General features: G+C 38.1%; 2 protein-coding genes across 3 annotated transcripts; both read left to right on the forward strand.

Annotated features, from left to right (window-relative positions):
- The first annotated feature begins 249 nt into the window (after nucleotides 1-249).
- On the forward strand, nucleotides 250-2,235 carry LOC146259666 (type-2 ice-structuring protein-like). Its single transcript, XM_084670885.1, has 6 exons — nucleotides 250-333; nucleotides 449-539; nucleotides 1,203-1,282; nucleotides 1,387-1,512; nucleotides 1,612-1,720; nucleotides 2,055-2,235. The coding sequence occupies exons 2-6, from the start codon at nucleotides 482-484 to the stop codon at nucleotides 2,123-2,125; spliced, it is 444 nt and encodes a 147-aa protein (XP_084527011.1). The 5' UTR covers nucleotides 250-333; nucleotides 449-481; the 3' UTR covers nucleotides 2,126-2,235.
- Nucleotides 2,236-5,458: 3,223 nt separating this feature from the next.
- On the forward strand, nucleotides 5,459-8,976 carry LOC146259667 (type-2 ice-structuring protein-like). Of its 2 annotated transcripts, none has more exons than XM_084670882.1 (7): nucleotides 5,459-5,537; nucleotides 5,653-5,779; nucleotides 7,277-7,414; nucleotides 7,924-8,003; nucleotides 8,108-8,233; nucleotides 8,333-8,441; nucleotides 8,792-8,976. In XM_084670882.1, the coding sequence occupies exons 2-7, from the start codon at nucleotides 5,686-5,688 to the stop codon at nucleotides 8,860-8,862; spliced, it is 618 nt and encodes a 205-aa protein (XP_084527008.1). In that variant the 5' UTR covers nucleotides 5,459-5,537; nucleotides 5,653-5,685; the 3' UTR covers nucleotides 8,863-8,976. The 2 variants fall into 2 exon arrangements, with proteins under 2 accessions (XP_084527008.1, XP_084527010.1); XM_084670884.1 differs by having other exon boundaries at nucleotides 7,277-7,342.
- Nucleotides 8,977-11,240: the final 2,264 nt, after the last annotated feature.

The raw sequence follows: 11,240 nt of genomic DNA on the forward strand, positions 1-11,240 counted from the left end.
ATATAATCATGAATCATTATAGTCTCTGTAAATTGCCTTTTGCCATTAATGTTTGGATAAAAGCTTCCAGAAATGTACTACTAGCAAATATTTACCCACGGTGTGCAATGTGGTGCCCTCTGATGTTTTGGCAGGATTCAAACTGATAACAGTGTCCACAACAAAAACCAATGAATGTTATTGAATGAATGTTATTGAATGAATACTAATATTGTGAAATGTAAGTTACTGTATATAAAAGCTGGTCTTTCTCTTGTCCAGCAGTACCACACAGAAAGGCAGAAGCAACAGGCTGAAAGTGTGCAGACGGAAGAGAAGATATTTTTCCAGCAGGTTTGCTCTCTGCCTCTTTTTTCTCATCGTCTTGTGTTCTTCATCCTGTGGAGCACCACAGTCAACATGTCTCCCCTGCACTGATTATTTTTCACTTTGTATTTTCTTGTTGAAGGTCATCAAGGTCAAAGTCATCTCCACCACCAGGATGCTGGCTGTGTCTCTACTAGTTTGTGCCATGGTGGCTCTGACTAGGGCTGCTGATGGTGAGTATCAGTCTGGAGACATTTTGTTTTGTGTAGTTGTGAGCAACTTTATTCAAACACTGAAACCATATATTGTACATATTATTAAATGCACAAATACATAATGTGCTGACAAACATGTAATATAACGCAACAAAAACCAAGGTTATCAATTCTGCATTATATAGACAAAACACACTAAACTAGAAATGTGCTAGAAATTGAGTTAAGATTTGAATATGACTTTTATGCCTCTGTTTTACAATATAAAAATATACAATGCCATATAATTCTATAATTTCAGTGGAAATAGCATGTAAAATAGTCAAATAGAGTGACAGACAGCTTGTCAGCTAAAGCAGGAGAGATCAACTCATTAATTAAAAAAATAATACATTTGTTCTCCTGTTGGGAGATTTTCCTTGTCTTCCTTGAGGGTTTAGGTTGGTTGAGGGGCAGTTCCATGGGCGTATGTGAAGCCCTCTGTGACATGCTTGCGTGTAAAAAGGGTTATACAAATAAATTTGATTCAAACAAAACTTCCTGTACACATTCAAATAGGCACAAAAATGTGATTAATTGTGATTCACACCTCTTTCAGTTAAACAAATGAAAGGATTAAACACTCTTGCTCTTCTTGCGATCAGACATGTATGTTACCCATTCTTCTCTGTTTGTCCTCAGAATGTCCCACTGATTGGAAGTTGTTCAATGGTACCTGTTACCTTTTTAATCCATCGGTATTGCATTGGGCTGACGCTCAGGTAATCAGAATGGATTCAGATTGCTTTTAAACTGTTTTGGTGGTATTCACTTGCATGCTCGGTTATTTGACATCTTCGTCTGACACGGCACATCTCCACTGTAGGAAAGCTGTATGAAGGAGGGGGCAAGCCTTGCATCCATCCACAGCCTTGAACAGTATACGTTTGTTAAGGAGCTGACAACTGCAGCCTTAACACCATCATGGCTTGGAGGCGGAGATTGCCAAGTGGTAATATTTCACTACACAAGGTTTTGATGGTACTGATAGAATGAGAATATTCTATACACCATTCTACTGTACATATACTCTTTCTTTTCTGTTTTTTAGTCAACCCGTTGGTTTTGGATGGATGGTACAAGTATGGATTTCACTGACTGGTGCTATGCACAACCTGATACTACCTTAACTGAGTGCTGCATACAGATGAATGTTGGAGGTAAGTCACAACTCATTATTTTGCTTAAGAGCATACCATTAAATGACTGAAGGCAATAGTGTTGTTTCTGTACATGTTGTAAGTTAATAGCATTTTTGTCAGTTAAAATCAGAAGTAAATAAAACACATGGCTTTGTTTAGAGTAAAATCAAATTGTCTTGAGGTTGATCTTGAGATCAATACTTTCTGATTTTCACATTTTAATCGTTTTGGTTCCTCAGTTCATACGTAGCTTGTCTTCTGTCTTTGTCTGTGAGTAGTGATGTGAGTGTGGCCTCGTTCAGGTTTTGGTTGGTGTAGAATGGCCTGACTTCTGTGTTTTTGATGTTTACAGTTGGAAAATGCTGGGATGACACACCTTGTACGCATCTTCATTCATCAATCTGCGCCAAAACCAGCACCTGATTCTGAGCTGACACAGAGGCATCCACCACCATCAATCATGTGATTGTGTGTATGTTTGCATACTCTTCTGTGTTTTTCATGTATCAAGTCAAATAAAAGACTGAAACTAACTGGGCTGTGAGTCTGTCAGAAGACTACTGTTCATCTACCTTCCTTCGAGTGCACACTCTGCATTACGGCAACATGTGTGTAAAAAAAGTAGATACACCATTATTGATACATCATCCAAATGTGATGTGACTATTCAGTTCCTACATGTCAGAGACCCATTACTTATGTAATGCAGATTTAACTACAAAGTCAAATAACATTGGCTGTTAGGTCTGTGCATGAAGTATAACTCATATTCTGTTGTTCACGTTGTATAATGAAAAATGCCAGTTTATGGGGTATTGTACAATGTGCAATAACTGTTTAATGTCAGTCCTGAACAAGAAACTGAATTAAGGGAAAGGATAAAAAGGCTTAACTGAAGGACATCAGAATGCTGGAATAGGCTATGACTTGTTCCCTGTTTGAAAGAGAACATGTAAGCAGAAGTTTTTGGGGTTCCAAGAAAGAGTTTGTAGATTGAATCTTGAGGTTTTCAAGCCATTCTGAGAAGTGACAGTTAGATGGCCATGTCCATGAGAAGGACTTACAACCAAAACATTGTTTCAAAATGAGCGATGGGAACAGCCTAGGCCTACTGTCAATACTTTTTGATCAAGAGGACAACCTTCTCTCTCAAATTGGCAGGTCAACTGGAATTTGGTTAGATTCTGAACACTCTGTGGAGGTTCTGATGAGGTAACAATGTCACACTTTGGTTTTATATCATGAGCACCCAAACAGCAAATTAAATCAATTAAAACATCATCAAGTCAAAATTTCAATTTTGATGCGACCCAGTGATCTACAGAATCAGAATTGGATTTATTGCCAAGTAAGTTTACATCTACCTGGAATTTGCTCTGGTGTATAGGTGCATACAGTAAACAAAACATACAAACACAATAAGTACTACACATAACATAAAACATAAAAAAAAACAAAAAACGATACAAATATATAAACAATGAATACCAAAAAATAAAGTGTAAAGTAGAATGCAAAACAGGAGTGCAATGTGAATGAGCATACATACTCTGAGACCACTCTATTGTGTCACATTCTTTTAAGGTAGCAAACAGGCAAACTGTCATAGTAATGTAAGACATGTAGCCAAACATTTACACTTAAATTCAAAAGCAGGCCACTGTCTGTAGCAATGGATATACAATTTTAAATTCCTGTGTAAAAAGGTAAACAATATTATCAGGAATCACCTGATATTATCATTATTATTTGACCACTACTAATTTACAATATGATCAGGTTCAGATATAATGCTATAAATACCTAGGCTTCTGGCTAGATGATAGGCTGTCATTTAAATCACATGTTCTTGACCTAGCTAAGAAGGTTCAAATTAAACTGGGCTCTCTTTATAGAATTAAATCTTGTTTTACTTTTGAAAACCAAATAGCAATATCGCAATCAACAATTTTGTCAGATCTTGACTTTGTGTTATTTACATGTATGCTGAACCCTCTGCCTTAAAACTCCTGGACTCTGTGTACCATAGTGCTATTCGCTTTGTCACAGGAGACGCTTTCAGGACCCACCATTGTAATTTATACAAGAATGTTGGTCGTTCCCTTCTGGTAGTCAGGAGGGGAAAACATTGTATTTTATTTGCTTATAAAGAATTAGTGGGAAAACTTCCTAATTATCTCATGTCACTTTTTAAATTAAAATCCATCTGTCATAACACACAGTCACAGAGCCTCATCTCCCTTGAAATCCCCCTTATTAAAACTATTATAGGTAAAATACCTTCCCATAAATTGAACACTGTTCAAGAGGACTTGAAACCATACCATTATTTGTCTTTCAACCAATTTAAGAGCCTTTTAGATGCTAAGGATGTGCCTCAGTGCTGTTGTTATAAATAATTTGTAATTGTTTAAAATATGTTTTATTTCATTTTTTACTTGATGCTATGTGTTTATACTTAATTTCTGAGTTGTATAATGTGTCTTGTTGATTTATTTTGTCTGTTTTATTTTGTTATGGTTTGTTTATTTTTTGTTCATCTGTATTATGTACCCTAAATCAGGGCATTGCTGCAAAAGAGCCCCTGTGTTCAGTCAATTATCCTTGAATAAATAATGATAATATATGTTTCAATCATATAATCATTCATTATTATAGTCTCTGTAAATAGCCTTTCATGTTGATGCTCAGTTAAAAGCTGCCAGGGAATTTTGTAGTAATATTTACCCACGGTGTGCAATGTGGTGCCCAGGTCAACTGGTATTTGATTAGACTCTGAACGCTCTGAGGAGGTTCTGATGAGGTTACTGGGTCACACTTTGGTTTAATATCATGAGCACCCAAACAGCTAATTAAATTCAATTTTGCTTTGATTATTTCATTTGAATACTGCAGCCTTGAATTTGTATTGCTACACTGCTGGTTGTATTAAAAGGCAGAAATAAGAAGAGGAAAAAGAAAGCAGGTCTTGTCATGTTAGACCATCAAGTTAACATACAAATGAACAGGTTTGTTCGAGCCATTCCCTCTTGTTCAGTGTCTCCTCACTTCATCTCATGAATCCAATAACTGTAAATCGGTTCAACGTTCATAAACTATTAGATGGATTGCCATGACATTTTGTACATTTACGCACCCTCCAGGATGATCATTAATAACTTTGGTGATCCCTTAACCTTTCATCTAGCCCCATCATCAAGTTAAGATTTCCATCCTTGATGTGACCCAGTAAGATGCATACTCTGAGACCTTTCAATTGTGTCACATTTTTGTAAGGTAGCAAACAGGCAAAATGTCATAGTAATGTAAGACATGAAGCAAAACACTCAAAACAGCCTTAAACTCAAAAGCAGGCCACTGTCTCTAGCAATGAATATATCATTTTAAATTCCTGTGTAAAAAGTTAAACAATGTTATCAGAAATCACCAGATATTATCATTATTATTTAACCATGACAAATTTGCAATGATCAGGTTCAGATATAATTCCTGTGTTTCAATCATATAATCATGAATCATTATAGTCTCTGTAAATTGCCTTTTGCCATTAATGTTTGGATAAAAGCTTCCAGAAATGTACTACTAGCAAATATTTACCCACGGTGTGCAATGTGGTGCCCTCTGATGTTTTGGCAGGATTCAAACTGATAACAGTGTCCACAACAAAAACCAATGAATGTTATTGAATGAATGTTATTGAATGAATACTAATATTGTGAAATTTAAGTATCTGTATAGAAAAGCTGGTCTTTCTCTTGTCCAGCAGTACCACACAGAAAGGCAGAAGCAACAGGCTGAAATTGTGCAGACAGAAGAGAAGATATTTTTCCAGCAGGTTTGCTCTCTGCCTCTTTTTTCTCATCGTCTTGTGTTCTTCATCCTGTGGAGCACCACAGTCAACATGTCTCCCCTGCACTGATTATTTCTCACTTTGTATTTTCTTGTTGAAGGTCATCAAGGTCAAAGTCATCTCCACCACCAGGATGCTGGCTGTGTCTCTACTAGTTTGTGCCATAGTGGCTCTGACTAGGGCTACTCACCATCAGCAATGTCTGGAGAAATATGTTTTGTGTAGTTGTAAGCAACTTAATTCAAACACTGAAACCATATACTGTACATTAAATGCACGAATATATAATGTACTGACAAACATGTAATTTAACAGACAAAGACAAAACACACTTTACTAGAAATGTGTTCATTATTGAGATAAGATTTGAATATGACTTTTTTGCCTCTGTTTTACAATATAAAAATATATTATGCCATATAGTTCTATAATTTCAGTGGAAATAGCATGCAAAATAGTCAAAGAGAGGGACAGACAACTTGTCAGCTAAAGCAGGAGAGATCAACTCAGTAATTTGTATCTTTCAGTTGGCAGTAGGCTACTGTCTTCTTGCTTTGTGTCGTTGTAAGCAAGAACTTAATGCACATTTAATTCCCCCAAAAATACAATGTGCTTTACAGAAAAGCAAAACACAACAAAACAATCGGGTACACATTCAAATAGGCACAACAAATGTGATTAATTGTGATTCATACCTCTTTCAGTTAAACAAATGAAAGGAGTAAACACTCTTGCCCTTCCTGCGATCCAGGGCTGGACAGGCCATCTGGCATAACGGGAATTTTCCAACGCAGTTTTGGGCCGAATTGCCAATATAATTGGATGGCTTTTTTTTTGTGGGGCCGGCCCATAGAGAACTGGCAGCGGCCCATTGGTTAATTTTCTTTATTGGCACTGGCCTGACTAGTGTCGGACTGGCCATCGGGGGAATCGGGAGATTTCCTGAACGACCGGTCCAACTAATAGCCGCTATGGCCACGGCACTATGCAACAAACAAAAAAATAGCCAAATAGTTTACGCTCACTTTGAGGACGGCCTGAATACCAAGAAAATGTTTAACTGGAGCGATCCAGAATCCGAAGGGTGGGGGTGGGGATTCCCCCCGTGTACATTTGAACGGTGCACTTGTCCGTCCGGTTTACAGATCGCGATTGGTCAAAAATCAATCGTTTTCCGAGTACGGCCAGTTAGTTGGAGTCAGTGGAAGCAATGAGATCGCGTGCAGTGTTTTAAAATTCGTTTGCATCGAGACATATACTATTGCTAAAACGTTGTTTCTTTTGCAAAGAAATGGAAAGGAAAAGAAAAGGAGAAGGTTGCGCGGAAAAAGCAAGAAAACAAACAACAACGGGTACTCCTGCAAAATGCTACAAAATGTAAAAACATTGAACAAATGTTTAGAATGGCAAAAGAAAGCTAAGTGAGAGAGAGAGTCTGCAGCCCGAAGTTGCGGCAGTAGCCTACCAGCGGGGCAGGTGCAAGCAGCTGCATTATCGATATTTTGAAAATTCAAATATCCAAACCATATTGTTTTCATTTTTCTAAAAACATTATACATTTGATATTACTTTTAGCAAATATATAGACTATATATTTTAAATGAAGAAAAATAAATGGCCAAGAAAAAAGGCACTCTTTTAAATATGCACAACATGTTTTTTTGGCTTTAAAAATTAAATGTGCTTTTCAAATGCAATTGTCTTATTTGTTGTGTTCTGTGCAGTGACAGGTGACACGGGGAAACAGATGGAGGCTGTGGTGACGGGGTGCAGTGGAAAGAATTTGACAGGTGCAGCAATGCAACTGTTAGGGCCGGCGTTTGCTATAGGCGAACTAGAAGAGGGGGACGCCAAATACCAAAGTGCGTCCATTAATTAACCGTCCCGCACCACCAGCAGAGGGCGCCGAGGCTGGGTGGGGGGTGGGGGGGGGGTGTCTCTCACATCTCACATTTTGCCTCGGGCGGCGAAGGTACTCGCGCCGGCCCTGCCAACTGTGTACAGTAGACTATGTTAACAGGGTTATTATATGGAAATTAGTTTGTTGAATTGATTTTCATTATTGACTATAGCTTACTGATTATTGTTATTTTACAACATTTAAAAGCAGATACAGAAACAGAGAGAAGCAGGGAAAAGAAATTAAGGGAGAATTGCCATATTCATTTTTAGATACTGTATTAGATCTAATTTTGTGGACAGTCTTCGATAGCACTGCATGAAACTGTATTATTATACAGCATATTTGTATTAAGCAACTGTAGACAGGTCGCCGGCCGGTCTGCGTTTTAAAGTTCCGGGCTGTTTTTCGGTCCCAGTCCGACCCTGCTGCGATCAGACATGTTACCCTTTCTTCTCTGTTTGTCCTCAGCATGTCCCACTGATTGGAAGTTGTTCAATGGTCGCTGTTTCCTTTTTAATCCATTACAATTGCATTGGGCTCATGCTCAGGTAATCAGAATGGATTCAGATTGCTTTTAAACTGTTCTGGTGGTATTCACTTGCATGCTCGGTTATTTGACATCTTCGTCTGACACGGCACATCTCCACTGTAGGAAAGCTGTATGAAGGAGGGGGCAAACCTTGCATCCATACACAGCCATGAAGAGTATATGTTTGTTAAGAAGCTGACAACTGTAGGCTTAATACCATCATGGATTGGAGGCCACGATTGCCAAGTGGTAATATTTCACTAGGTTTGATGGTACTGAAAGAATGAGAATGATTTATATTATACACCATTCTATTATACATATACTCTTTATTTTCTGTTTTTTTAGTCAACCATTTGGTTTTGGATGGATAATACAAGTATGGATTTCACTGACTGGTGCTATGCACAACCTGATACTACCTTAACTGAGTGCTGCATACAGATGAATGTTGGAGGTAAGTCACAACTCATTATTTTGCTTAAGAGCATACTATTAAATGACTGAAGGCAATAGGGTCCTACATTTTGTAAGTTAATGGCATCTTTGTCAGTTAAAATCAGAAGTAAATACTAATATGGTAAGTACATGGCTTTGTTTAGCCTACAGTAAAATCGAATTGTCTTGAGGTTGATCTTGAGATCAATACTTTCTGCATAACATATTTTTATCGTTTTGGTTCCTCAGTTCATATAGCTACGTAAGCTAAGTTAATAAGCTAGGCTATAGCTTTTGTCTTTTGTCTTGCCTCGTTCAGGTTTTGGTTGGTGTAGAGTTGCCTGACTTCTGTGTTTTTGATGTTTACAGTTGGAAAATGCTGGGATGACACACCTTGTCTGCATCTTCATACATCAATCTGCGCCAAGCCAGCGACATGATTCCTGAGCTGACACAGAGGCATCGCACCATCAGTCATCTCATGTGATTGTGTGTATGTTTGCATACTCTTCTGTGTTTTTATTGTATCAAGTCGAATAAAAGGCTGAAACTAACTGGGCTGTGAGTCTGTCAGAAGTCTACTGTTCATCTACCTTCCTTCGAGTGCACACTCTGCATTACGGCAACATGTAGCCTATGTAAAAAATAGGCGGACACCAGGAACCCGGTTACCTTACATCCTGCAAGAGCCTCTTGAGGCGATCAAAATCAAGGACTTCCTTTTTTAAATTACAAATAAACATCATACTTTGTACACTTTGATTCTCAGAGTTTGGCATCTTTGGAGGGGGAAATACGGTTTGCTCCCCAGAGTAGAGAGTAGACTAAGTGGAGGCACCAGCGCCCCCACCTGTGACACTCGCGCTAACTTATTAGGTTACCTAACACTCCCCACCTTCACCCTGTTTGGTTGACCATTCCAGCCAATTAAACCTGACCTCCCATCTGACCCTAATCAAATCACAAGGCTTATACTGTACTTAATACCCACCCATTTTCCCCTTGGATCAACTGGGGTCACACCCTCTTATTTGAAATCTCAACTGTCCCCTTGTAAACTGTGTGAATCTACCCCACATTTAAACCTTTAACTAATTCAATGGGTTATCTGGTAAATCTCTTTTTTACTCATACAAATATTGACCTATGTAAAAGTCTCTGACAGTGTCAAACTGGTTAAATTCCATTAATCACTTGTGGTGGAATTTTCTTTGATTGAATGTCTGAAGTCAGAAGAATTTATCTTTATCTGTATATTCTTGAAATCAAGGAGGAGCAATTCCAAAACAGTATCATGATGTCTGGAGTAGAAGGGCTCTCTAAAGGTGTCATGATCTGAATATTCTTTTATACAGTAATTCCAGACATTACATCATTAGTTCAATAGTTCATGTCTATCAAAAGAGGAACTCTTCAATAACAGAAAGTTAAAAGGGAAATAGGTTGCAGAACTGGATACAGATGCTCAATATAAAAAAACAGAGCTTGAGACAACAGACGCAGAACTTGTCAGCAAAAAAACCCTTGAGTATGGGCAAAACAACCAGGGTCAAACAGTCAAATTGTTAGACTCTTGTCAGCAAACGGAAACTTAAACAATACTGTCTTAGGCTAAAAGGTTATGCTATTTTTTACAGAAGTTTAAACCTCAGCAATAATTGTTCTAGGCCAAAGAATATTATAAGCGTCTTAAAGAATAGTAATTTTCTATTAAACACTAACCAACTATTGATATGAGGTTATCTGCCAATATACATACTCTATCCGTGGTACACGGAAGTGGGATAGAGGAGGAATTGTAACGTCAATACTAGTACTCTTACGAACGCCAGATGGCGCCGGTATTGCGGGGGAAAAGGTACCAGTAAAGATTCAAGTTTGGACAACTCAGTTGAGTGACACAATGTATAGAATTAACAAGTTTTAACTTTACGCGCATAGAAACACTAGCTACCATAGAATCACTAGCTACCATAGAAACACTAGCTACCATAGAATCACTAGCTACCATAGAAACACTAGCTACCATATACATGCAGAAGTGTGAGACTGCTATACATTAATTGGAATCTAGCGCGCTGTGCTGCAGTGTTCTTTACCTAGAGCAGTAGTTCTCAAACTGTTAGATAGCTATATGAATGTTTTGGACATTTTGAACATTGTAGCTTAGTCTGATTGACTTGAATAGATTATTTGTAAATTAAACCACTCTTAATTTCACACTCTGCAGAAGTGGCCAATTCACAAACCTGGTACATTCAATATCACACTTTGATAAGTATTTCTTTCTATGTATTTCACCCCCTTTTTTAGTTCTGTAATAAAAATTTCACTTAAGTATCAATGTTTCTTTGTTTTACTGTCAACTCGTTATTAAACTCATTCTACCATTTCTTCAATGTAATACTCAATATTTGTAATGTCCTTTTCTTACAATTGAATATTCTCAACAGAGATTACTCAATTACTCACATACAAAACACACAACATCACACAACTAACTATGAAGGTGAGATAGACTGCTCAGTCCTTCAAATGAGTGAGGGGGTTATTCTGCCCCTTGAGCCACTCAGTACTCTTAACTATTAACAAAGTCTCTCAGGTGCCCTGGCACTCTTCTCTCTCTTGTCAGGTATCTTTTCTGACCAGGATTGCTTGGCTGCAAGTGTTCCTGTTCAGCAGAATTGCACACTGCTGGCGTCGGCGAGCAGGGCCCCCACTACTCGTGCTCCCAATAGCAGGCTGAGGAAGTCACGTTCAGGCAGCTGGAAGAGACTACTTGGCCATCCATCTTCTAGGTCACCACGGTAGTCAGATG

The sequence above is a fragment of the Hypomesus nipponensis genome, chromosome 13 (genome assembly GCF_054491055.1).
Source record: "Hypomesus nipponensis isolate SF chromosome 13, ASM5449105v1, whole genome shotgun sequence".
Classification (NCBI taxonomy): domain Eukaryota; kingdom Metazoa; phylum Chordata; class Actinopteri; order Osmeriformes; family Osmeridae; genus Hypomesus; species Hypomesus nipponensis.

What these genes read in the sequence shown, in the direction of transcription:
- LOC146259666 (XM_084670885.1), top strand. Translation starts at nt 482, where the DNA reads ATGCTGGCTGTGTCTCTACTAGTTTGTGCCATGGTGGCTCTGACTAGG. An exon ending in TCTGACTAGGGCTGCTGATG is followed by an intron (nt 540 to 1,202) that starts GTGAGTATCAGT and finishes GTTTGTCCTCAG; the next exon opens with AATGTCCCACTGATTGGAAG. An exon ending in GAGGCGGAGATTGCCAAGTG is followed by an intron (nt 1,513 to 1,611) that starts GTAATATTTCAC and finishes TCTGTTTTTTAG; the next exon opens with TCAACCCGTTGGTTTTGGAT.
- LOC146259667 (XM_084670882.1), top strand. Translation starts at nt 5,686, where the DNA reads ATGCTGGCTGTGTCTCTACTAGTTTGTGCCATAGTGGCTCTGACTAGG. An exon ending in GGGGGACGCCAAATACCAAA is followed by an intron (nt 7,415 to 7,923) that starts GTGCGTCCATTA and finishes GTTTGTCCTCAG; the next exon opens with CATGTCCCACTGATTGGAAG. An exon ending in TGCATTGGGCTCATGCTCAG is followed by an intron (nt 8,004 to 8,107) that starts GTAATCAGAATG and finishes TCTCCACTGTAG; the next exon opens with GAAAGCTGTATGAAGGAGGG.